This window comes from Carcharodon carcharias, chromosome 3 (assembly GCF_017639515.1).
Source record: "Carcharodon carcharias isolate sCarCar2 chromosome 3, sCarCar2.pri, whole genome shotgun sequence".
Lineage (NCBI taxonomy): Eukaryota > Metazoa > Chordata > Chondrichthyes > Lamniformes > Lamnidae > Carcharodon > Carcharodon carcharias.
Genome location: NC_054469.1, coordinates 38,969,192 through 38,995,465, shown reverse-complemented (window position 1 = coordinate 38,995,465; position 26,274 = coordinate 38,969,192). Strand labels below are relative to the sequence as shown.

Sequence of the window (26,274 nt, the reverse complement as noted above, 5' to 3'; positions counted from 1 at the left end):
TCCACGTGTCAATCCTCATCCTTAGCTCATCAGTTTTACCTGTAATACTCCTGGCATTAAAGTAGAGGCATCCAGCCTTGCCTTACTCCCTTGAAACTTAATACAGCTGTACTCCCTCTGACTTGATTGCTTTATGATGTGTATTATGATGTGTCCCTATTCTGCTAACATTCTGTAATAGACAGAGAAGTAATATATTTGGATTTCCAAAAGGCGTTTGATTAGGTGCCACCCAAAACATTAGAACATAAGAAATAGGAGCAGGAGTGGACGACATGACCCATCAAGTCTGCTCCACCATTCAATATGATTACGGCTGATCTTGGGCTTCAACTCCATTTTACTGCCCGCTCCCCATACCCCTTAATTCCCTAAATTTCTCCTTATGTCAGTCCTAAATGATCAGCCCCTTACCCCGAGACTGTGCCCCCATGTTTTAGGTTCCTCAACCATTGGAAACAATCTCTCAGCATCCACCCTATCAAGCCCCTTCAGAATTTTCCGGTTTCAATGAAATCGTCTCTCATTCTTCTAAATTCCAGAGAATATATGCACAAACTATTCAGCCTCTCATCATAGGACAACCTCCTCATCCCAGGGACCAATTTAGTGAAACCTCACTGTACTGCCACCAATGCAAGTACATCCTTCCTTAAATGTGGAGACCAGCACATGGTATTCCAGATGTGGTTTCACAAAAACCCTGTACAAAAAATCAATAGGCCAGATAAGGGCTCACGGAGTTAATGTATTAGCATGGATAAAGAAGTGGTTAACAGACAGGAAGCAGACATTAGGGATAAATAGGAAATTTTCAAGTTGGCAGGCTGTCACCTGTGGAGCGGCACAAGGATCAATTCAGGAGCCTCAACTATTTACAAGCTATATTAATTTCTTAGATGAAGATACCAAAACTAATACATCATCTAAGTTTGCTGATGATATGAAGCTAAGTGAGAATAGAAGCTGAGTGAGAAGGACATAAAAAGGTTACTAAAAGACATAGGCACGGTAAGTGAGAGGACAACAAGGTGGCGGATGGAGTATATTGTGGGGAAGTGTGAGATTATTCACTTAGGGATTAAGAATAGAAAAGCAGAATATTTTTCAAAGATGTGCAACATGTAAATGTTGATGTTCAAAGAAAGTTAGGTGTGCTCATACAAGGAACGTAAAGGCAGCATGAAGGTACAACAAGCAATTAGGAAAGCAAATAGCATGTTGGCCTTTATTGCAAGAGGATGGAGTACAAGAATAAGGAAGTCTTGCTACAGTTTTACAGGGCTTTGGCAAGACCGCACCAGGAGTACTGTGCGCAATTTTGTTCTACGTATTTAAGGAAAGATATATTTGCATTGGAGGTAGTACAACAAAGATTCACTAGATTAGTTCCTGGGATGAGAGGGTTGTCCTACGATGAAAGACTGAGTTAAGCTAGTTTATCTTTATCATAGTCAATTCGGATGTTATTTGTGGCTTTGTTAAGAAACATTTCAACACAAAGTTGGGGGAGGTTCAAACAGTTCTGAGAAGGACGAGTATGGATTTAGGGGTGACAACACGTTTAAGAACTTTGGAGAGGAAAGGGAGGTTTGAGATGAGGCATTAGTTCACAAGATGGAGGAGGGTAAGACTTGGATTTTTGAGGCGAGGGGTGTTTATGGCAGATTTAAAATAAAAAGGACACATCCTGAGGACAGAGAATCATTAATGATGTCAGCTGACAGAGGAGCCAAGAAGGAAAGTTAAGTTTTGTAGGAATACTCTAGTGAGCAATAGGTGAGTCTCATGGACAAACTGAGCTCGGAGAGTGAATGAGGGGACATAAGAGAAAAACTAGAAAAAGAGAATTCAGGGTTAGAGCAAGGGGGAACCTTAGAGGAAGTTAAGCCTAGTGGGCTCTGGGAAGGAAGGGACAGCTAAACACTTGCTACTGATCTTTGTTAACAAAAAAATCCACGAGCTCATCACACATCTTATTGGACAAAGGGGTGCGGGAGGCAGGAAGGGGTGGTTTAAGAAGATGGTTAGTGGTGGAAAAGCTGGGTCTTTGCCTCCCTGAATGATCTTGAAAAATGGGCAGTTTTGTTGATTGAAGGCAATGCCTAATAATGCTTTAACTGGTATAGCCAAATCAGGCGATGAATGGTTCAAATATTTGTTCACAAACAATAGCCATTATAAAACGTTAATACCATTACAAAGATGGCAAAAGTGAAAAAATTACAGCTCTTAATATAGATGGAACTTTTTATCTTAAACTGAATGAATTTCAAAGCTACCTTGTTAAAAGTTTGGGTGGAGAGAGTTGTTAGATTCAACTTAAGGAACTAATGGTGAGGTTTTTGAGGGATCTGCAAACAAAGCCAAGATTTTGAATTCAATGCATTGGAAATGGGGAGCCAATGGAGGTTAGCAAGGGCAGGAGCAGTAGCAGAGTGGGTTTTTAAATCACAGATAGGAATGCAGGTAAGAGATTCTTTGGAGCATGAATAATTTTTCATTAAAAGGGGTTTGGGATTGTGTTCACCCACTGAAATAATACTGCAGGAGGAGGAGGATTTGGCCATGTATAATGAGAAGTGACATTGTTTACATAGGTCCAGCCAAATATGTCTGAGAAGAACCATGGCGGTAATGTGTCAGGAACATTCAAACTCCCAGTTCTCAAATTGGAGGATGTAAGTAAATACTGTATCAAGGTATGGAATTATTATATTTAATTTCTAATGACATGGTAAACCAACCTGAAAAGCAATAAATCAAAAAATACAAAAGCAGTTGTGTTAGAGATGAGAAATCTGTATTTGCGTATAGAGAAACAGAATATCAATCTAGCACAGCACCACCTCCCCCATCACAGGCGCAGAAGAATTAGGATGGGATGGTGGTGGGGGAGGTTAAACATTTCAGTTAGACATTGTTAGTTGGAGTTATTTTGACTGCTTTACTGCTGTGCACAAGTACATCTTAAGGTCATGCATTAAAAAGATTATTTAATAAAACAAATATTTAACATTTTTACAAATTCACACAAGTAGATATTTGTACCATAAGCAAACATCCATATCAAAAATCCACCAGTTAAAAAAAGCTTCTCCTGTTCTCAAGCTTAAATTTATGAAGTTCAGCAATATGCTAGCACATCATGTCTTAGTGACTAGCTGAAAGCATCACTCTTTCAGTTAGCTACAAAACTCAGCATTTTTCCAGACTTGTCAGTTCAAAACTGTACCTATTTGAAAATGTGTAAATATTTCAAATCAAAACCAATTTAAAATTAAAACAAAGGAAAGGCACCAACATACACATTAATTCCCCCCTTCAAAAAAAAACAGATTTCTCTCTTACCTCCATATTTATCCCACGTCACAGCTAAAGGAATTTAACCAGACAAGACAAATATATGAGCAGGTATATTCCTTCAAATTATTTAACAAGGAAACCCCCAACAATTTGCTAACTTTGCATTAAAACTCTAAGTTTCAATTTACAGTAAAGAATTTTCCCCAGTGAGCTTTAGCAAACATTACAGACAACACGATAGCCGTCAATGGACAAATGTCTACGTCAAACCTAGCTATTCTCCATCCTGTCAACGCCATATGTAAACACATTTTGGAAACAGCAATTAGCAAACACTACGCTCTCTTTCTAAGCTGCTGAATCATGTGGTTGAAGGTAAAAGTCGCCTTAGTAACCAGTAATAATGATAGCATTCAGCAGCATAGAAATAGGAGCACATCACTCACTGGCTTTGCACAGGTTGGTATTTTACACCAAAACTGCCGTAGCAGACAAGAGAATTTATTTATTTAAAAATTAACTAAAACCTCCCAATTAAATTGGTGCTATTAAGATAGAAAAGCACCTTTTTAAATGATATTTGAAAGACTTTTTAAAAGGTTATGTACACAGATATAAATCGTCACAATATTTCACCCATTTAAATATAAAGTGGGTTTGTAAATCAAGATCAAATCTCACAAATACCAGTAATTCATTTAAAAAAAAACTTGCATTTATAAAGCATCTTTAATATAGAAAGTATCCCAAGTCACTTCAGGGGCTATAATAAGACAAAATGGACACCGAATGAAATAAAGGCGGGGTAACTAAATGCTTGGTCACACAGGTGGTTTTTAACGTTGATCTTAATGGAAGAGAGGGAAGTGGGGAGTCAAAGAGCTAAGGGCCTAGATGCATGAAGACACAGCTGGCAATGGGATTGAGAAATACAAAAGATGTGAGCTTGAGAAACAGTTATCAGAAGGTTGTAGCATTAGATGAAGTTACAGAGAAAGGGACAGCGAGGTCATAAGGATGAGCCAGCATTTTTAAGGTTGTTAATCAGTCTTTTTTCTAGTTTTCTAGGTTGCCATGTATACTGAAGGTTGTAGAGGAAGTGAAGTTGGCAGGAAATAAGGGTTTTTTTCAGTTTTCAGGTTTCTTTTACAAAGAGTGAGTTAGGAGTAACAGTCTGTGAACTGAGTCTCAATTTTAGCACAGCGAAGATAAAGAAAATCAGAAAGACTTGTGTAGGAACAGGAGGAATAACAGAGGGAAGTTCAGAGCATCAATGAGCACAATGGTGTCAACATAAAGACAAGTGTCAATGGAGAGAGATGGGAGATGGATCATGTACAAGACTAGCATTTTCTTATGTCATGTGTTACAGTACCACAAAGGTGCTCGAATGGCCTCTCCAGAGCAGAATTCAAGTCTTGGGCGAATTTGATCATATAGAAAATGATGAGAGGAATTTGGTACAAGAATGCATACTGAAATGGAAGAGAGAACATAAGAAATATGAGGAGTAGGCCATTCAGCCCTTTTAGCCCATTCCACCACTCAGTGAGATCATGGTTGATCTTCTACTTCAACAATATTTTCCTGCACTATCCCTGTATCCCTTGATGTTTTTAATTTGTAGAAATCTATCAATCTCAGTCTTGAACATAGCCAACGGCTAAGCCTCCACAGCCCTCTGGGGCAGCAAATTCCAAAAATTCAACACCCTCATCTCAGTCCTAAATTGCCTGTCCCTTATTCTCAAGACTGTTCCCTAGTTCCAGACCCCCCCAGCCAGGGGAAACATCCTTCCTGTACCTACCCTATTGAGCCCTCTAAGAATTTTGTATGTTTGAATGAGGTCACCTCTCATTCTCCTAAGCTCCAGAGAATAAAGACCCAGTCTATTTAATCGTTCCTCAAGGACAATCTCTCCATCCCAGGTATTAATTTAGTGAACCTTTGTTGCACTCCTTCTATGGCAAGTATGTCTTTCCTTCTGTAAAGAGGTCAAAACTGCACACGGTATTCCAAGTGTGCTCTCACGAAGGCTCTATATAATTGCAGTAAGACATTTTTACTCCTATGCTTAAATCCTCTTGCAATAAAGGCCAACATACCATTTTCCTTCTTAACTGCTTGCTGTACCTCCATGTCAGCTTTCAGTGATGTATGAACAAGGACACCCATGTTACTTTGATGTTCAATACTTCCCAGCCTCTCACCATTTAAGAAGCTCTGTTTTTCCTACCAAAGTGGATAACCTCATATTCCTCCTCATTGTATTCCATCCGACAAATTATGCTCACTCGTTTAGCTTTTTAGCTTCTCCAAGTCACTTTGAGCACACAACAGCTCAGTCACTGTAATAAGATTAACTGATTACAGACTTTAAAAGAAAAAAACCTGCATTTATATGCCACTTTATCAATTCTTTAGGACGTCCCAAAGTACTTCATGCTCAATGAATTGATTTTTGAAATTGAATCACTATTATTACACAAATAAACATGGCACTCAGTTTTCATGTGACCAGCAAATGAGACAAACAATCAGTTGATAAGTTTTGGATAGTGCTGGTTCAAGGTAGAATATTGGCCAGGACACCAAGAGAACTGTGCGTTCTTCAAGAAAAGTCCACAAAAGAAAGCAGGGCCTTGGTTTAATGCCCTATACAAAAGATAGCATGTCTAATAACATAAAACTCCCTAAAGGCTGCACTACATTTTTCTTAAATTAATTCATGGGATGTGGACACTGCTGGCTAGGCCAGCATTTATTACCTGTTCCTAATTGCCCTTGAGCAGGTGATGGTGAACTACTTCTTGAACCGCTGCAGTCCATGTGGTGCAAGCACACCCACAGTACTGTTAGGGAGGGAGTTCCAGGATTTTCACCCAGCGACAGTGAAGGAACGGCGATACATTTCCAAATCAGGATGGTTAATGGCTTGGAGGGAAACCTCCAGCAGTGTTTCCATGTGTCTGCTGCCCTTGTCCTTGTGGGTTTGGTAGGTCCTAGGGTGCTCAGGTCCTAGAGTGCAGCTTGAGTTCATAGATTTCTGACTCAGAGGCAAGGGTGATACCAAATTTAACAACAAGTTGCATTCATATAGCACATCGAATGTAATAAATCATCCAGAGGCACTTCACAGGATCATATAAGCACAATTTGCAACTGAGCCACATATGGCAATAAAGTTTGGTCAGAGCGATAGTTTTAAGAAGCAATTTAAAAAGGAAAAAGAGGTAGAGGCATGGAGGAATTTCAGGACACAATTCCAGAGCTTAGGACAAAGGCAGATGAAGGTACAGCCAGCAATGGTGGAGAGATTAAGATCGGAGATGCTCAAGAGACAGGATATCTCGTAGCAGCTGGAGGAAATTACAGAAATGAGGGTGAAGGCCATGGAGAAATTTGAAAACAAAAATGAGGATTTTAAAATCGAGTCATTGCTCGATTGAGAGACAATGTATTTCAGCTAGAATGGGTTTTGGTGAACAGGACTTGGTGCAAGTTAGGACACAGGCAGCAGAATTTTGGGAGCAAGTTTATGGAGAACAAAACAAGGGCAGTCAGGAATGCATTAGAATAGTCAAGTCTAGAGATAACAAAGGCATAAATGAGGATTTCAGCAGCAGATGAACTGAGGAGAGGCCAAGTCAGGTGACTAATCAGTGCACTATTTTGGGCTGAGAAAATAAACTACTTTAGGGAAACTTAAGGAGTTTTATATGAAAGATCTAAGAGACATATGGTGTGACTGTAACAACCTGAGATGCTGCTGATTGAGAAACAAGAGCAGGCTATCCCATTTTGTGGAGCAAGAAAAGTGTTACCGATTTCATGCAAGCTATCACTGAACATTTCTAGTGCAAATGAGTTTATTATTGCTGTGCAGCTTAACTGCTTAATGTTCCTTGACAGGATTATTGCTTAGTAACAAATGCAGGTCAAGATTTTGATCAGTGGTAACCTAGCCTTTTTGTATCGTATTGAAACAAGAAGCAAAATGATCTATATTTGCATAATTGTGAAATAAATCTACTATAGTACCCAATGAACAGATCAGATCAAAAACAACTTCAAAAATAACAATCCAAAACTGTTGTACATTACTGTAAATCAATCAGTTTTAATACTTCACCCCAACCATCTGTCTTCTTGACTTCTTCCCATTCCCAGAATAAGCAACTAAAAATACATATGCTCATCAAAAACCAGGTTGCTAGGCATCAGGAAGAAAATCTGTTTTTTGTGATCTTCACAAGCATCTGCCATTAATTTTCTGGAATTAAAAGGAAATTAAAACGTGCACACCAACACAGCTCCCTAGCCATATTCCGTACGTTCACACCAACCTCCACTGACTGCACACAGATTTCCTCACAGACAGCCGACATCATCGCTCCCTACAAATAGCAAGAAAATGGATGGCAATAGTTTTATATTTATTAAAAAATGTATATAATAGTTTGGGAGGGAATGAAAAGACTAAACTTCCATTAGTGGGCGATGATTTATAAAACTGGTTTAAATATATCAAAATTCCTCAATTCGGTTCAACTCAAATCCAGGTCTTTATCATTTTCCAAATAGATTAAATGTACATAGTAAGCTGTGTTATGAGAATGGAAACATACTATTTCATATGGGACATTTCTTATAAATTCTCACTGATATGATTTATTCTGATTAATTGTCTGGTATTTTCTCAGTTAAAATTATGATCTCTACCTTTTATCACAATATAAAGGTAAATTTAAGTGTTCAATTCCACAATCTCTACCTCCATTTTCATCATTAACGATAATAATTCTGCCACCTAGACACAACACGCAAGGTGACCCACATATAGACACCCCTTTAAAAAATAAAGTTATGATCTAGGAGAAAGAAAATTCATCAACCACTAAAAAGCAGGAAGTTTGACATTCATGCACACTGACTGTTATGTGTGCTGCCACTATTGTGCAGATGGTAAGAAGCAAGAGAAATGAGAGCAGAAGACTGGGAATAGGAGAGAAGTCAGTGTTATTGGAAGTCTGGAACTGAGAGGAGATTGGGGCCGGTCTTGGAGCAAGTGCGTACACTCTCCCAGAGTAAGCTACAGGGCCAACCGCCATAATGACTTGGCACAACCATGTTCAACAAACAAACAATAACCTAAATTCTATATTTGTCAATCGGGATCAATCATTTGTGTAGGATTCTTGTTCTTAATTTGTGCAACTACAAATTTCCTTACCAAGAAGTCACTTTGACTGAAAACGCCCACATTAAATCTACACTTAACAGGATTTTACGCAAATACATGAAACGTATAAACTGATTAAGTGGATTATACGCCATTTCTAAAACATTATGAAATATTATAAAGCTTAGTTAAAATAAGAGACTTAATTAAGACACTGCCAAATATCTAACATTAAAGGTATATTTTTATGCAAACTCTAACATTGCTGTGTTTAACATGTGTTAAATTGATTAAGTTTTGATACAGTGCATTTAATTTACATATAACTTGATGGAAATTGTAATTGTTTGTTGTATAATTATATTTTGTCTGTGTAGAAACAGTAAATTATTTGCATTTTAGAGAGATATAGGATATGTATTTCCATTAATTTATTGCAAATTTGTTTGATATCACCATAAGGTTAATATTTATTTCATACAACCTCAGCTTTTCCTTTCATACATCAGCAGTTTGAGAAGAATGCAATTAAACTATTCAACACTTAACAGCAAACACATATCACAGCAAGATCATGGCTTTTACCTTTCTGACCTTAAATACCAATGGAGGCATTACATTAAAATCTGTTGCAAGGTCACTCCATAAAGTTTCAACACATGCTTTATTTAAAATCCATCAGAAACAAAAATTATGTCAGGAATGAAAATAGAAAATCCCGGGAATACACAGCAGTTTCAAGATAGGAAAAAAGAAAAAAAAAACTAGTCATGTTCTAGGTTAGGGTGAAGGATTGCAAACCAAAATCTTAATCTCTTTCTTCAGATGGTTACAAATCTGCTGTGTATTACCTGACTGTGCAGGCAAAAGTCAAATTTAGCCAGGAACTAATTCTTCCTTTGGAGCTAAACTAATTTTAGTTTTTTTTTAAAAAAAGTGTATTTCTAATGACGGAATCAATACACGAGCAACTGAGTTTAAAATCAGTCAGTCAGTAGTACTGATAGCATCACAATCTCTAAGTTACCAAAAATCCATATTAGTTTACGATACCTGTCCTTCCAACATGTCACGCTGTGATGAGACACGTTCCTGCTCAGAACTGTTTGTCCTTCTAATAGAGATAGCGTGAGGTTTACGTTTCGGTTTCACCTGCCGTGCAGCTGCACTGCTTCCACTTTCAATAGGCATCACTTCCTGGTGATCTCTTCACCTGGTCACCTACAAAGATTTATGAAGTATATTAAATACACATCATTTGACAAAACTAACCACACGCATCAAATTATAAAATGAGACAACACCAAAGAAAGCCATTCGGCCCATTGTGCCTGAGCCAGAATTCATAATTCACTCTAACCATCCGTCACTCAATCACAATATTTAACACAATAACTCAAGGCGCTGCACAGCTACTGATCTACAAAATTGATGACTTATTTCTATGCAAGGCCTATCAATATAATATCATTTTTGTTACTTAAATAGGACAGTCATATGGAAGGAGCTTTTCTCTGTTCCAACAGAACATTGCTCTGGTAGAATACGATTTAAAATATTTTTGCACTCGGGTTTTATTTTAACTTACTTTAACATCTGATGTTTAGTGCAAAAAAACTAAAAGAGTATTAGCATATTTATATCTGAGATTCTCAAGAAAACAGCAATGGGAATAAAAGGATCTAGCGTTTCTTTTTACCATCACTTTGACCAAAGTTGAGGGTTTTTTTAAAAAAGATGCATTTTTATCACGAAAATGACTTCAACATTCAAGAGCTTCTGCAACATTCTGCACACAAACTTCGCAGCACTATACAGAGGATACATAAAAAAAGTATTAATTTTTCAAAAATAAATCAAGTGCCTTGCATTATGTGGTGCAGCAAAGGTTCACTAAACCAGTACATGGAATGAGATAAAAACACTGCAGGTCTGGCAGCATCCGTGGAGAGGGAAACAGGGTTAACGTTTCAAGGTCAATATGACTCTTCTTCAGAACTGGGCTAACTCTGTTTCTCTGTCCACAGATGCTGCCAGACCTACTGAGTTTTTCCAGCACTTTGTTTTTATTTCAGATCTCCAGTACCCACAGTACTGGATGAGAGGTTTGACTCATTATGAGAGACTGTGTACATTGGGTCTATATCCTCTGGAGTTTAGAAGAATGAGAGATGATCTCATTCAAACATCCAGAATCCTGAAGGGTCTTGACAGGGTAGACACTGAGACATTGTTTCACCTGGCTGGGATAGAGCATGGGGCAGGTACAGGCACAGTTTCAGATAAGGGGTCAATCATTTAGAACTGAGCTGAGGAGAAATTTCTTCACAAAATCAGAGTCACACAATGCAGAAGAGGCTCGTCGGCCCATCCAGTCTGTACCGACACGTGAGAAACACCCGACCTACCTACCTAATCCCATTTACCAGCACTTGGCCCATAGCCTTGAATGTTATGACATGCCAAGTGCTCATCCAGGTACTTTTTAAAGGATGTGAGGCAACCCGCCTCCACCAACCTCCCAGGCAGCGCATTCCAGACTGTCACCACCCTCTGGGTAAAAATGTTTTTCCTCACATCCCCCCTAAACCTCCTGCCCCTCACCTTGATCTTATGTCCCCTCATGACTGATCCTTCAATTAAGGGGAACAGCTGCTCCCTATCCACCCTGTCCATGCCCCTCATAATCTTGTATACCTCGATCAGGTCGCCCCTCAGTTTTCTCTGCTCCAACGAAAACAACCCAAGTCTATCCAACCTCTCTTCATAACTTAAATGTTTCATCCCAGGCAACATCCTGGTGAATATCCTCTGCACCCCCTCCAGTGCAATCACATCCTTCCTATAATGTGGCGACCAGAACTGTACACAGTACTCCAGCTGTGGCCTCACCAAGGTTCTATACAACTCCAACATGACCTCCCTACTTTTGTAATCTATGCTTCTATTGATAAAGGCAAGTGTCACATATACCTTTTTCACCACCCCACTGACATGGCCCTCCGCCTTCAGAGATCTATGGACACACACGCTAAGGTCCCTTTGTTCCTCAGAACTTCCTCGTGTCATGCCGTTCATTGAATACTTCCTGGTCAAACTTTCATACTCTTTCCAAAGTGTATCACCTCACACTTGTCAGGGTTAAATTCCATCTGCCACTTAACTGCCCATTTGACCATCCCGTCTATATCTTCCTGCAGCCCAAGACACTCAACCTCACTGTTAATCACCCGGCCAATCTTTGTGTCAACAGCAAACTTACTAATCCTACCCCCCACATAGTCATCTGATGTACAAAAGCAAAAAACTGCAGATGCTGGAAATCCAAAACAAAAATAAAAATACCTGGAAAAATTCAGCAGCTGTTGAAGAGTCATACAGACTCGAAACGTTTACTGTGTTCCTCTCTGCAGATGGTGTCAGACCTGCTGAGTTTTTCCAGGTATTTTTATTTTTGTCATTTGATGTATGTCGTTTATATAAATGACGAATAGTAGGGGACCCAGTACAGATCCCTGTGGTACGCTACTGGACACTTGCTTCCAATCACTGAAGCATCCTTCTGTCAACACCCTCTGTCTCCTACAACTAAGCCAATTTTGAATCCACCTTATCAAATTACCCTGTATCCCATGTGCATTTGCCTTCTTTATAAGTTTCCCATATGGGGCCTTGTCAAAGGGCTTTGCTGAAATCCATATAAACTACACCAACTACACTACCCTCATCTACACACCTGATCACCTCCTCAAAAAATTCAATCAAATTTGTTAGACCTGACCTCCCTCTGACAAAGCCATGCTGACTATCCCTGATCAAACCTTGCCTCTCCAATTGGAGATAGATTCATCCTTCAGAATTTTCTCCAATAGTTTCCCTCCCACTGACATGATACTCACTGGCCTGTCATTCTCTGGCTTATCTCTACTAAAAGCTTCACTCAAAGGATTGTGAATCTTTGGAATTCTCTGCCCTAGAGGATTGTGGATTCTCCATTGTTGAGTATATTTAAGGCAGACTTAGATTTTCGGTATCTCAGGGAATCAAGGGATCTGGGGACTGGGCAAGAAAGAGGAGTTAAGGCTGATGATCAGCCATGATCGTATTGAATGGTGATAGCCCAATAATGAAGGAAGTATTTTGGCTATCCCTGTCAGGCAGACAGAACAGAAAAATGAGACAGGACAAAAGAGTAAGACAAAAACAATCAGCTAAACGGGGGGGGGGGGGGGGGGGGGGGGGGGGGGGGACACCCTCAAAAGGCAAGGGGCACGACCAAATACAGCTGAAAGGAAACTTCAAGCGAGAACAAAAAGGAGGAGAACCTGACCAAGAGATGGTAAGAGCAGACTCAGTCAGCAAGCATAGTCTGTGTGGGTGCTGATTGCTGGAATGTATACAGAGGGTACATATGTTCCAACTATGCCAACAGGGAGTTATAAACTATTACAAGCATTTAAGCTGATAAGACGCTTGGCACAATATGCATCACCAAAATCCCTAGATTGCTAATAATCCTGTAGATACAAAAACAACCCTCAGATTTTTAGTATCCCTGTAAATGCACACCACATAGCAGGCAAATTCAAACACCACATCTTAAAGAGTCCACACTTTCAAAGCAGAATATTTACAACTTGTATTTGACACAGATCTAATGGCATTTTTAATTGCTTGAGATCAACAAGAAACCATGAATAAAGCAGTGAACCAGAAATACAATGCTATGCTTTGACCAAGCAGAATCATATGAAATACCCTAGCTAATTCACCAATATTCATTCTCATGACTGAACATTCATATACATTCTCAAATTCCTATCATAACTACCACTATGGCCCTCCGTGCACCTGAACCTTAGCTTATTAACAAGATTTTCACGTGGAGGTATTTGGCACAATATTAAAAAGCTTAAGAAATATGAAACATGCAAACTATTTGGAAGCAAAAGAATCCCCTATTGTCTAGTCTCCCAATGACAAGGTTAAGTGTAGATGAGGGACATCGTTCAGTCTTTCCAGCTTATTATCCCATTGAAGTCTATGCTACTTACATGCTAACATCTAACTGCATCTTGATTGACCCAGAGTTTTTGCTTTGAATCATCTTACCTGGAACTGGGAGATCATTACCCATATTTTCACTCTTTGGGCAAAAAATAGTGTTTCCTGAATTCAGACCCTAAAGCTGTCTTTTATCAGTTTGTACCTATACTTCATTCTCTTGATATGGTGATTTAAACTGAAACAGTGCTCAGATCGACCTTTCCAATCCTTTCATAAAGTCCACTCTTATTCGGCTCCTATAAAGGCTGAGGAGCCAATGTCTTTCTAGCCTTTCCTCAGAACTCAGGCTTTTAATATTGAGGATCTACCTTAGTTTTGCTTTGCACCATTTCTAAGGCTTCGTTGTTCCCTTTCTGTTTTGGAGACATGATAAAGCATGACCAGAGCAATGAGAGAGCTTCACATGATGCGTTCGGACCTGAATCTTACTGATTTAATGATAGTGTTACATTAAGGTATGCTGATTTCGATATCTCCTGTTTTGAACTGAATCTTCAAAGCTGTGTGTGTTAATTAACTTGTAGTGCAATATTAGGGACACATGGACATCAAAGACATACCTAACAAATTAAAATTAAAGCTTGGTTATAGACAAAATAGAGAATTCATACCATGTATATTTCATTCTGTGGCAGAATTTTCCAGATGCTTCAATTGAATCAATCAGCACCACATTTTTAACACATCTGCTCTTGTAAATATGGTCATTCATGTGCAAGGTATAATCTACCTTTTAGCAAAATAAATAATACTTTTACTTTTAACAGAACTAAGCATTAAGTAGCTCAGGAACAAAGGTGCTTCCTAGGAGTGTTATGAGATATTGAACCACGTGAGAGGATATTAGGACAGATGACCAAAAGGTTGATCCAAAAAGTAGATTTTAAGGAATGTCTTAAAGGAGGAAAGAGAGAGATAGAGAAATGGAGAGGTTTAGAGAAGGGATTCCAGATCTAATAGCCATGACAATGAAGATACCATTACCAGTGGTGGAGTGATGAAAATCAGTGAACTCATGAGGCCAGGATTAGAGAAGCATTAATATCCTGGAGGGTTGTAGGATTGGAGGAGATTACACAGATAGGGAGGGGCAAGGCTGTGGAAAGAATGGAAAATGATGAGAATTTTAAAAACTGAGGCATTGCTTAACTGAGGGTCAATTTAGTGAACAGGACTCGGTGCGACCTAGGACATGGGCAGCAAAGTTTTGGATGGCTTTATGTTTAGTGAGGGTAATCTGGCTTCTATTTCCTTATTTAGTTACTTAGATCCCTTAAAAATAGATTTTGAAGATTCTGGAGAAAGGCCAATCATGAAATAACAAAATGTATTATATGGTGATATTAATGGCCAGGAACAACATACTCCCTTTGCTCTTGTAAAGTAAGCCCTGTACAAATACCACACTGGTATAAACTTATCCTCAATCTTATTTGTCAATTCACAGCAAGTTACAACATGAATGACAGACACAAAAACACACTAATCCACCCAAACCAAAATTGAAAATGAATACCATTCATTATTCTCTTGAATTCCAAATAGATATTTCAATAACTTGCAGCTCATGCCCCAAATTCTGTAAGGGGATTACCTTTAGCAATTTGCTTCGGTCAAAAACACTGTAGCTTAAGTAAGCAGTTTGTGAAGCATTCACTGTTCAAAAGTGTTTCATTCAGAGTATTAAATCAATTAGCCCAAATCTAGGCTTTTCTCTCATGAGATATCCAAAGAAATGTAAAGCTTTTCAAGGTATGCTCTTGATTTTGCAGAAGTTATATCGCAGAAGAAAGTACCTTCCCATCAAATGAGATTTGTGACATCCAACCCTCTGATATCTCTGTGCTTCTTGTGCATCCCCAGTTTTCATCGGCCCACCACTGCCAGCCATGCCGTCCATTGACCAGACTCAAAGCTCTGGAGTTCTCTCCCTAAACCTCTCCCCCTCTCATTCCGCCTTTAAGATTTGTCTTAAAACCTATTACTTTGGCCAAGATTTTGGTCACCTGTCCTACTATCGCTTTACGTGGCTTGGTGTTGAATTTTGTTTGATAAAGCTCTTGTAGAGTACCTTGGGACATTTTACTACATTAAATGCAAATTGGCATCAGGTCGGGATTCTTCCTCGAACCTTATGAGAGTTTTAAATCCTCCTTCATGGATGCGTAGGTCTTCATTAAATGAAACTTTTCAAGTTGCTCCCACTAAGCCTCAGTCCTCTATTCCATTCAGCTGCTATGTTACTGGTCTCAGTATCACTCCCACCAACAAACAAAAGAAAGCAAAGGGGAAATCTAGTTGAGGTGCTTAAGATTATTATAGGATTCAATAGGAAGGATAGAGAGAAACTAGTTCAGGATTGCTGTCAGGATGTCCTTCTTCACACAAAAGTAGAAGAAATCTGGCACTCTCTTCCTCCCCAAAAAACATTTGAGGTTAGGTGATTCCTAAGTTTCAAAACTGAGACTGACAGATTTTTGTTAAGGATAGTAAGGGCTACAGAATCAAAGCGGGTTGATGGGAGTTGAAATGCAGATCCACCATGATCTAATCGAAGGTGAAACCACCTCAAGAGGCCGAATACCCTAGTCTTGTTCCTACATTGCTATGTCCCATTACTCATATTGCTTAACTGTTAATTACAGCCCTTAATCAAAAGCCCAAAAAAAATGATGGTGGTTGGACTGTCCCCACAATATCACTGCAGATCAAAGGGACAGCAGAGCAAGATACCAGTACCAACAGGCAGATGGTTCAGCTGAGACTGCAATGTAAAACTAACAAACTGATGAGAAAAAATTTCCTGCCTAATATTATGTACAGCTCTGTACATCTCATGAACATATTCACACAACCACACAGCTGGTCACCATAAGATTTCCAATTCTTGACAAACAGCCTAACACATACGATCAAGAAAGACCAGAAGAGCTTGCCACAGTTGACACCAGTCCTTCCTGGGGACAACAAGAAGCAGCCCACATTTCCTGCACTTCCAACATCCTTTCTTGGCACCTGGGAAGTGATAGTTATCAAAGATGTGCAGTTTTTCTCTTTTATCTCCTTTCTGAACAATTGCAACCAGTGGCACACCATTGATACAAAAAATTGAAATTTCTAATTTATTGCAGAAAGGTTGAGAGGTGACATAATTTAGATCTTTAAAAAAATCATGAAAGGCATTGATAATATAAACATTAGAGTATCAAAAAACTAATCACCGAAGATGACTACAACATTAACAACAATCTTCCCTCATATTTGATGCTCTACCAGATAACCTTTTTGAAAATCTGCATGGACAGAGATTGTCAATAATAAGAATAAAGGTAAAGATGATCAATTATATGTGAAACAACAAATAATTTGCTGTTGGTAATACAGATAACTGGTTTGTGGAATGCAGATCATTGTAGTTGGGATCATAGTTGGTAAAATGTTGCATTTTGGAAGCTGGAATGAAATTTCAGAAGAAAAGTGAAAAGCAACTATTGTGTTGTCTAGATACACTTCGCTAATCTTGTTATCTCTTATGTGTATTTATTAGCAGGCTAAATTAGCAACCTTAAATGCACAAAACATTGTGGTCAATTTAAGAGCACAGCTGTGCTGCTCAGGACATGTTATTTACATGGATGATTCAACATTACCAACCCAGCATTTCTGTGTCGCAAATTGGAATGGCAAGCAAGGCAGGATGAACAGGAAAATAGATACGAGGGCGAATCAAATGATCTTTACACTATCCTGCTACCATCACCAGCTAGGAACATCTCACAGCTGACTGCAGGAGCTGGCCAACAGCAATGTCACTCCTGAGAATCAGGGTGCTGATCTGAAGCGGTGAGCTGAATAGTAAATAGCAACTTGTCTAATGTGCGGAAGAGCTCGGCTCTCACGTTCGGCAGAATCATCAGTGCAGGATACAGTGAAATTACAACAGTAAGGTCCAAAAGGAATAGGCAAATCTGATGCTCCAGGTGCGTGAACCTCCCTCACAACCAAAAACATTAATGGTTTCCAAACTGTCTGAAAAGCATCAGATTCTTGGAAATGTAAAATCACTCAAACTATCGAGTGCCCAAAATACAAACAACAATTGTCAAGATACCAGCTGCACCCAGCGACAGCCCAGATGATGATCAGGAATTCATGGAGCTGTTGAACCTCTCCATTCAGACCAGCCGCCCAAGGGGCTCTTTAAGGCTGATTGAAGCTGTTCACCGGCCGCTTTACGGGGAGCCGGAGCCCCTTCCGTTAACTGGCGGCTCATTTAATATGCACCAGAGCCCCCCTCCCTTTCCATTCACCGGCGCTTCTACAATTATTTTTCTCAAAATACTCACCTCCTTTCAAAACGACATCCTGCAAACTCATCCGGGCTCTTGTCACTGCGAAAAGGTGAAAGGTCAGCCAAGAATCCCGGCCCGGTCTGCGCAGGCGCAGGATCTGGAATCCAAAGTGGCCAAACAGCCGCATATCTGCGCATGCTCTTTTCCAGCGCCCTCACCGGAGTCTGATTCTCTCCACATGATGCTGCACTGTCCATATACACACTTACAGTACACAACCATTGGTATTTTTTTCATTTAATGTTTGCATGCTATTTTTTGTGAGCATTATTGGGATGTGCCCTTAGCTTTTATTGCTCACCTGTAGTTGCTATTAAGAAGGTGGTATTTGAGTGCTTGAGAAGGTTTTTCTTGAATGTTACACCATATAGCGATAGTTTTTTTTGTTCATTCAAGGAATGTGGGCTTCGCTGGCTCAGCCAGCATTTATTACCACAGCTATCTCGACTACAGCTCCTCACACCCCGCTTCCTGTAAGGACTCCATCCCATTCTCTCAGTTCCTTCGCCTCCGTCGTATCTGTTCCGATGATGCTACATTCAAAAACAGTTCCTCTGACATGTCCTCCTTCTTCCTTAACCGAGGTTTTCCACCCACGGTCGTTGACAGGGCTCTCAACCGTGTCCGGCCCATCTCCCGCGCATCCGCCCTCACGCCTTCTCCTCCCTCCCAGAAACATGATAGGGTCCCCCTTGTCCTCACTTATCATCCCACCAGCCTCCGCATTCAAAGGATCATCCTCCGCCGTTTCCGCCAACTCCAGCATGATGCCACCACCAAACACATCTTCCCTTCACCCCCCTTATCGGCATTCCGTAGGGATCGCTCCCTCCGGGACACCCTGGTCCACTCCTCCATCACCCCCTACTCCTCAACCCCCTCCTATGGCACCACCCCATGCCCACACAAAAGATGCAACACCTGCCCCTTCACTTTCTCTCTCCTCACCGTCCAAGGACCCAAACACTCCTTTCAAGTGAAGCAGCATTTCACTTGCATTTCCCCCAACTTAGTCTACTGCATTCGTTGCTCCCAATGTGGTCTCCTCTACATTGGCGAGACCAAACGTAAACTGGGCGACCGCTTTGCAGAACACCTGCGGTCTGTCCGCAAGAATGACCCAAACCTCCCCGTCGCTTGCCATTTTAACACCCCACCCTGCTCTCTTGCCCACATGTCTGTCCTTGGCTTGCTGCATTGTTCCAGTGAAGCCCAACGCAAACTGGAGGAACAACACCTCATCTTCCGACTAGGCACTTTACAGCCATCCGGACTGAATATTGAATTCAACAACTTTAGGTCGTGAGCTCCCTCCCCCATCCCCACCCCCTTTCTGTTTCCCCCTTCCCTTTTTTTTCCAATAAATTATAAAGATTTTCCTTTTCCCACCTATTTCCATTATAAAAAAAAACCCACTAGAGCTATACTTTGAGTGCCCTACCATCCATTCTTAATTAGCACATTCGTTTAGATAATATCACCAACTTTAACTTTAACACCTATGTGTTCTATTGTACTATTGTTGTTGACATCTTTTGATGATCTGCTTCTATCACTGCTTGTTTGTCCCTACAACCACACCGCCCCCCCCCTCCCCACCTCTCTGTCTCTCTATCTCTCCGCCCCCCACACATACACTTTAAACCAGCTTATATTTCAACTCTTTCTTGGACTCGAACTCAAGTTCTGTCGAAGGGTCATGAGGACTCGAAACGTCAACTCTTTTCTTCTCCGCCGATGCTGCCAGACCTGCTGAGTTTTTCCAGGTAATTCTGTTTTTGATTTGGATTTCCAGCATCCGCAGTTTTTTTGTTTTTATATTTATTGCCCATCCCTAGTAACCCTTGAGAAGGTCGTGGTGAGCTGCCTTCTTGAACCGCTGCAGTCCATGTGGTGTAGGTACACCCACAGTACTGTTAGGGAGGGAGTTCCAGAATTTTGACTCAGCGACAGTGAAGGAACGGTGATAAATTTCCAAATCAGAATGGTGAGTGGCTTGGAGGGGAACTTCCAGGTGGTGGTGTTCCCATGTATCTGCTGCCTTTGTCCTTCTAGATGGTAGTGGTTGTTGATTGGGAAGGACTAGGGAGCCTATGTGAATTCTTGCAGTGCATCTTGCAGATGTCACACACTGCTGCTACTGTGTGTTGGTGGTGGAGGGAGTGAATGTTTGTGGATGTGATGCCAATCAAGCCAGTTGCTTTTTCCTGGAAGGTGTCAAGCTTCTTGAGTGTTGTGGGAGCTGCATTCACCCAAGCAAGTGGGGAATGTGCTTTGTAGATGGTGGACAGGCTTTGAGGAATCAGGAGGTGAGTTATTCATCACAGGATCCCTAGCCTCGGACTTGCTTTTGTAGCCACAGTATTTATATGGCTAGCCAAGTTCAGTTTCTGGTCAATGGTAACCCCCAGGATTTGATAATCGGGGATTCAGTGATGGTAATGCCATTGAACGTCAAGGAGTGATAGTTACATTTTCTCTTGTTGGAGATGGTCATAGCCTGGCATTTGTGTGGTGCCATTTGTTACTTGCCATTTGTCAGCCCAAGCCTGGATATTCTCCAGGTCTTGCTGCATTTGGACATGGACTGCTTCTGTATCTGAGGGGCCACGAATGGTGCTGAACATTGTGCAATCATCAGCGAACATCCTCACTTCTGACTTTATGGTGGAAGGAAGGTCATTGATGAAGCAGTTGAAGATGGCTGGGCCAAGGATACTACCCTGAGGAACTCCTGCAGTGATGTGCTGGAGCTGAGATGACTGACTCTAACAACCACAACTATCTTCCTTTGTGCTAGTTATGACTCCAACCAGTGGAGAGTTTTCTCCCTGATTCCCACTGACTCCAGTTTTGCTAGGGCTCCTTGATGCCCCACTCAATTAAATGCGGCCTTGATGTCAAGGGCAGTCACTCTCACCTCACCTCGGTAGTTAAGCTTTTTTGTCCATGTTTGAACCAAGGCTATAATTAGGTCAGGAGCTGAGTGGCCCTGGCAGAACCCAAACTGGGCATCAGTAAGCGGGTTATTGCTAAGCAAGTGCCACTTGATAGCACTGTTGATGAACTCTTCCCATTACTTTACTGATGATCAAGAGTAGACTGATGAGGTGGCAGTTGGCCAGGTTGGATTTGACCTGCTTTTTGTGTACAGAACATACCTGGGCAATTTTCCACTTAGCCAGGTAGATGCCAGTATTGTACTGTACTGGAACAGCTTGGCTAGGGGCTCGGCAAGTACTGGAGCACAAGTCTTCAGTATTGTTGTCGGAATATTATTAGAACCCATTGCCTTTGATTTATCCAGTGCCTTCAGCAATTTCTTGGTATCATGTAGAGTGAATTGAATTAGCTGAAAACTGGCATCTGTGATGCTGGGGACCTCTGGAGGAGGCCAAGATGGATCATCCATTTGGCACTTCTGGCTGAAGATTGTAGCAAATACTTCAGCCTTTTGCGGTGATATGCTGGGCTCCTCCATCATTTCAACTGGGAATATTTGTGGAGCCTCCTCATCCAGTGAGTTGTTTAATTGTCCACAACTATTTGTGACTGTATGTAGCAAGACTGCAGTGCTTAGATCTGATCTGTTGGTTGTGGGCTCAAATAACTTTGTCTATCACTTCCTGCTTTTGCTGTTTGGCACACAAGTAGTCAATGTTATAGCTTCACCAGGTTGACACCTCATTTTTAGGCATGCCTGGTGCTGCTCCTGGCATGCCCCTCTGCACTCTTCATTCAACCAGGGTTGATCCCCTGGCTTGATGGTAATTGTCGAGTGGGGGATATGCCAGGCCATGAGGTTACAGATTGTGCTGGAGTACAATTCTGCTTATGCTGACGGCCCACAACGCCTCATGAATGCCCAGTTTTTAGCTGCTAGATCTGTTTGAAATCTATCCCATTTGGCATGGTGGTAGTGCCACACAAGACGATGGAAGGTATCCTCAGTGTGAAGGCGTCACTCCTACTGATACTGTCATAGACAGATGCATCTGTGGCAAGCGAGGTCAAGTATGTTTTTCCCTCTTGTTGGTTCCCTCACCACCTGCCGCAGACCCGGCCCAGCTGTATGTCATTTAGGACTCGGCCAGTTCCGTCAGTTGTGGTGCTACCAAGCAACTCTTGGTGATGGACATTGAAGTTCCCCACCCAGAGTACATTCTGCGTCCTTGCTACCCTCAATGCTTCCTCCAAGTAGTGTTCAACATGGAGGAGTACTGATTCATCATTTGAGGCCGGTAAGTGGTAATCAGCAGGAGCTTTCCTTGCCCTTGTTTGACCTGATGCCATGAGACGTCATGGGTCTGGAGTCAATGTTGAGGACTCCCAGGGCAACTCCCTCCCAACTGTATACTGTATACCACTGTGCCACCATCTCTGCTGGGTCTGTCCTGCCAGAGGGATGGTGATGGTGGTGTCTGGGACATTATCTGTAAGGTATGATTCCGTGATGATGACTATGTCAGGCTGTTGCTTGACTAGTCTGTGAAACAGCTCTCCCAACTTTGGCACATGTCCCCAGATGTTAGTAAGGAAGACTTTGCAGGGTCGACAGGGCTGAGTTTGCTGTTACCGTTTCCAGTGCCTCGGTTGATGCGGGTCCTTCTAGTTTTATTTGTAGCGGTTTGGAACAACTGAGTGGCTTGCTAGGCTAGTTCAGAGGGCATTTAAGAGTCAACCACATTGCTGTGGGTCTGGAGTCACATGTAGGCCAAACCAGGTAAGGACGGCAGCTTTCCTTCCCTCAAGGACATTAGTGAACCATTACTAACATCTGGGGGCTTGTGCCAAAATTGGGCCAGCTGTCTCAGCAACAGCCTGACATAGTCATCTTCACAGAATCATACCTTACAGATAATGTCCCATCACCATCCCTCGGTATGCCCTGGTTTTTACGACAATCGACAATGGTTTCATGGGTTCTAGATTTTTATTGAATTGAAATTCCACCATCTGCTATGGCAGGATTCAAACCCAGGTCCGCAGAGTCCCTGGGTCTCTGGATTACTAGGCCAGCAACAATACCGCTACACCATCGTCTCCCACATGCTGCGCACTGAAATCATACCTAGTGCACCATACTTAACTCACCTGCGAATACCCATTAGGAATTGGTTCCACAAGCTCTAGGCCAGCATGAAGTCAAGGACAAATCTCTGCCAGTTCTTCCAAAGCACACCTGCACCATAGGGATAGTACTGTGAGTGGCCTGCAAGGCACACATTTCAGAATTCTTACAATCTGCACCCTTACCTGTCCAATTGCAGCTGGAACATTTCCAGCAATGTCTTCTCTGGCTGTAGCCACACTGTACCCATCACAGTATTTGAAGGATTTATCCTTGACTTGCTCCTCTTCCTTGTCTACGTGCTGCCCTTTGCTGACATCATCTAAAGATACGGAGTCACTTTCCATGCATAGGCGGACAACACATAGCTCCACCTCCTACCACTTGTCTTGACTCCTATCATGCCTCTGTTTTCAAACTGCTTTTCCAACATCGATCAAGTCTTGGGCAAGTCACATGTTCCTCTAGTTAATCATTGGAAAGATTGAAACCACTGACTTTAGCCCTTTCCTTCAACTCCAGACCCTAGGAATTGCTTCCATTCCCCTCCCCAGCCTCTATCTCAGGTTGAACCAGACTGTCTGCAACCTTAGTATCCTACTGAACCTCAAATCCACTGTATCATGGTGATTCCACACTGCACTCCTTTCAAGGTCAATATATCCTTCCAGAGGTGTGGTGCCCAAAATTTAATATTCCAGATGGGAATTGACCATCTTCCTTTGTGCTAGGTATTTTGACTCCAACCAGTGGAGAGTTTTCCCCCTGATTTCCAATGACTTCAATTTTGCTAGGGCTCCTCGATGCCATACTCAGTCAAATGCTGCTTTGATATCAAGGGCAGCCACTCTCACCTTGGCTCTGGAATTCAGCTCTTTTCTCCAAGTTTGAACCAAGGCTGTAATGCAGTCTGGAGCCGAGTGGCCCAGGCAGAACCCAAACTGAGCAACAGTGAGCAGGTTATTGGTGAGTAAGTGTCACTTGACAGAACTGTCGATGACATCTTCCATCATTTTGCTGATAATTGAGGGAATATTGATGGGGCGGTAACTGGCCAGATCAGATTTGTTCTGCTCTTTGTGGACAGGACATACTTGGGCAATTTACCACATTGTCAGGTAGATGCCAGTGTTGTAGCTGTAGTGGAACATGTCTAAGATTGAGACCATTTGATCAGCTGCCTTTGCTATTTCCCTTCTTTCCACTAGCCAGTGGGCTAAACTTCCTCTCAGGCTTTCCCCTGCCCAATTCTCAAACTTGAATCATTCTTTAGTTACTCTCTATCTTCTTTCATGTACTCTCTGAGCTTATCTTGTTCATGAGACCCACCTCCTGCTCTCACTAAACTGATGACCACACAACTTTCCTTCCTGGTTCCCAATGTTAACAGGTATTATTAACAGTTCTGTCTCTTCAGATACTGTCCCTCTCTACTTCAAATGTGCCATCATCAGTACCTTCTCAAAAATAATTCCTTGACTCCACCATCCTTGCAAACTACCACCCCACCTCCAACCTCCCTTTCCTCTCCAAAGCCCTTGAACATGTTGTTGCCTCCGAAATCTGTGCCCTTCCCTCCAATCATGTTCTGACCCCTGCTACACAACTGAAACAGACCTTATCAAAATCACAAATGGCATCTTTGTAACTGTGACAAAGATAAACAATTCCTCTTCATCCTTCTCGAGTATCTGCAGCTTTGGATGTAGTTGGCCATGCCATTCCCCTCCAATTACATTCCACTGTCATCCAGTTGCATGATTGTATTCATCTGGTTCCATTCTTATCTATCTAACCGTAGCTAGTGCATCACCTTCAATGGTTGCTCTTCCTGCTCCTGCATGAATACCTCTGGTGTAAAGCAAGGATCTATCTTTGGCCCTCTCCTATTTCTAATCTACATATACTTCTCTGCAACGTCATCTGAGAAAAAAGCATCAATATTTTCATGTCTGCTGACAACACCCAGATCTACTTTACCATATTTTCTCTCGAATTATCCATTATCTCTAAATTATCAGACTGCTTGTCCAATATCTAAAACTGGATGAACAGAAATTTCCTATAATTAAATATTGGGAAGACTGAATCTACTGTCTTCATTCCCAACAGAAACTCCTTTCCCTAGCCACCAACACGATCCCGCTCCCTGGCAACTTCCTGAGGCTGAACAGACTATTTGCAACATGGTGTCATACCTGACCCCCAAATGAGCTTCTGACCACATATCTGCGCCACTACTAAGACCACCTATTTCCACCTCGGTAACATCACCTCGGCTGCTGTTGAAACCATAATCTATGCATTAGTTACCTCTAGAATTGACCAATCCAAAGTATTCTTGGCCGGCCTCCCATCTTCTATCCTCCAAAGACTTGTGGTCATCCAAAACTCTGCCTTACCCTGGGTATTGTTACTTGCACCGAGTGCCGTTCACCCACCACCCCTCTTCTTTTTGACCTATGTGGCTTCCCAGTTAAACAATGACTCAGTTTTAAAATTCTTATCCTCGATTTTAATTTTCTCCCTATCTCTGTAACCTCCTCCAGCCCACAACCCTTAAGGTATCTGTGCTCCTCTAATTCTGACCTCTTAAGCATTCCAGATTTTAATTGCTTCACCATTGGTGGCCATAGCTTCATCTATTTGGGTCGTAAGTTCTGGAATTCCCTCCCTAAACCTCTCTGCCTCTCAGGTACTCTTTCCTCCTTTAAAATGCTCCTTAAAACCCATCGCCTTGACCAAGCTTTTGATCATCTCCTTATGTAGCTTGGTGTTATATTTTGCTTTGTAATGCTCCTGTGAAGCACCTTTATTACATTAAAGAGGCTCTATAAATGTGAGTTGCTGTTCAAAAATTGTTATAGAAAAATAACTTCTAATCAATAGATGCTTAATCACTGAAAACACAATGTACTTGCTGCCGTTTGTTAAACTTTATTAATCTGTTTGAAAGCACAAACACCACTTACAATGATGTGTACAATGTATGACTGAAAAGTCGATACACGTACAATCAAGCATAAACCGTGAACAATATTTTTCAAGGATTAGGTATGATGCTCAGCTTCATGTGAAGCTCTAAATCTGATGTCAATTCACATCAGAGGACAAAAACAAATCTTTAAACTGTGTAATTTGAGATGATTATCATAATCCTTCTATAATTTTACTTTAACATGGAAGTAGTCACTTAATACAAATTCAGCAATTAAATGTTCCAAACAGATACTATATAATTTGATAATTAGTTGGTGACTAAATTTACTTTTAGGAAATCTTTAACTTTAGTTTTT

At 41.3% G+C, this 26,274-nt stretch overlaps 1 protein-coding gene across 4 annotated transcripts in view; it reads right to left on the bottom strand.

Annotated features, from left to right (window-relative positions):
- wdr37 (WD repeat domain 37) overlaps positions 1 to 17,986 on the bottom strand; it is a 134,458-nt gene extending 116,472 nt beyond the window's left edge. The window contains exons 1-3 of one of the 4 annotated variants that reach the window (XM_041184716.1): positions 17,902 to 17,986; positions 9,542 to 9,709; positions 7,653 to 7,703 (exon numbers count right to left, since the gene is read on the bottom strand). In XM_041184716.1, coding sequence (XP_041040650.1) covers positions 7,653 to 7,703; positions 9,542 to 9,679 — 189 coding nt within the window. In that variant the 5' untranslated portion in view covers positions 9,680 to 9,709; positions 17,902 to 17,986. Of the gene's footprint in view, positions 1 to 3,351; positions 3,376 to 7,652; positions 7,704 to 9,541; positions 9,710 to 17,901 lie in introns of those variants that run through there. The other 3 variants (XM_041184718.1, XM_041184717.1, XM_041184719.1) reach the window with 3 other exon arrangements.
- Positions 17,987 to 26,274: the final 8,288 nt, after the last annotated feature.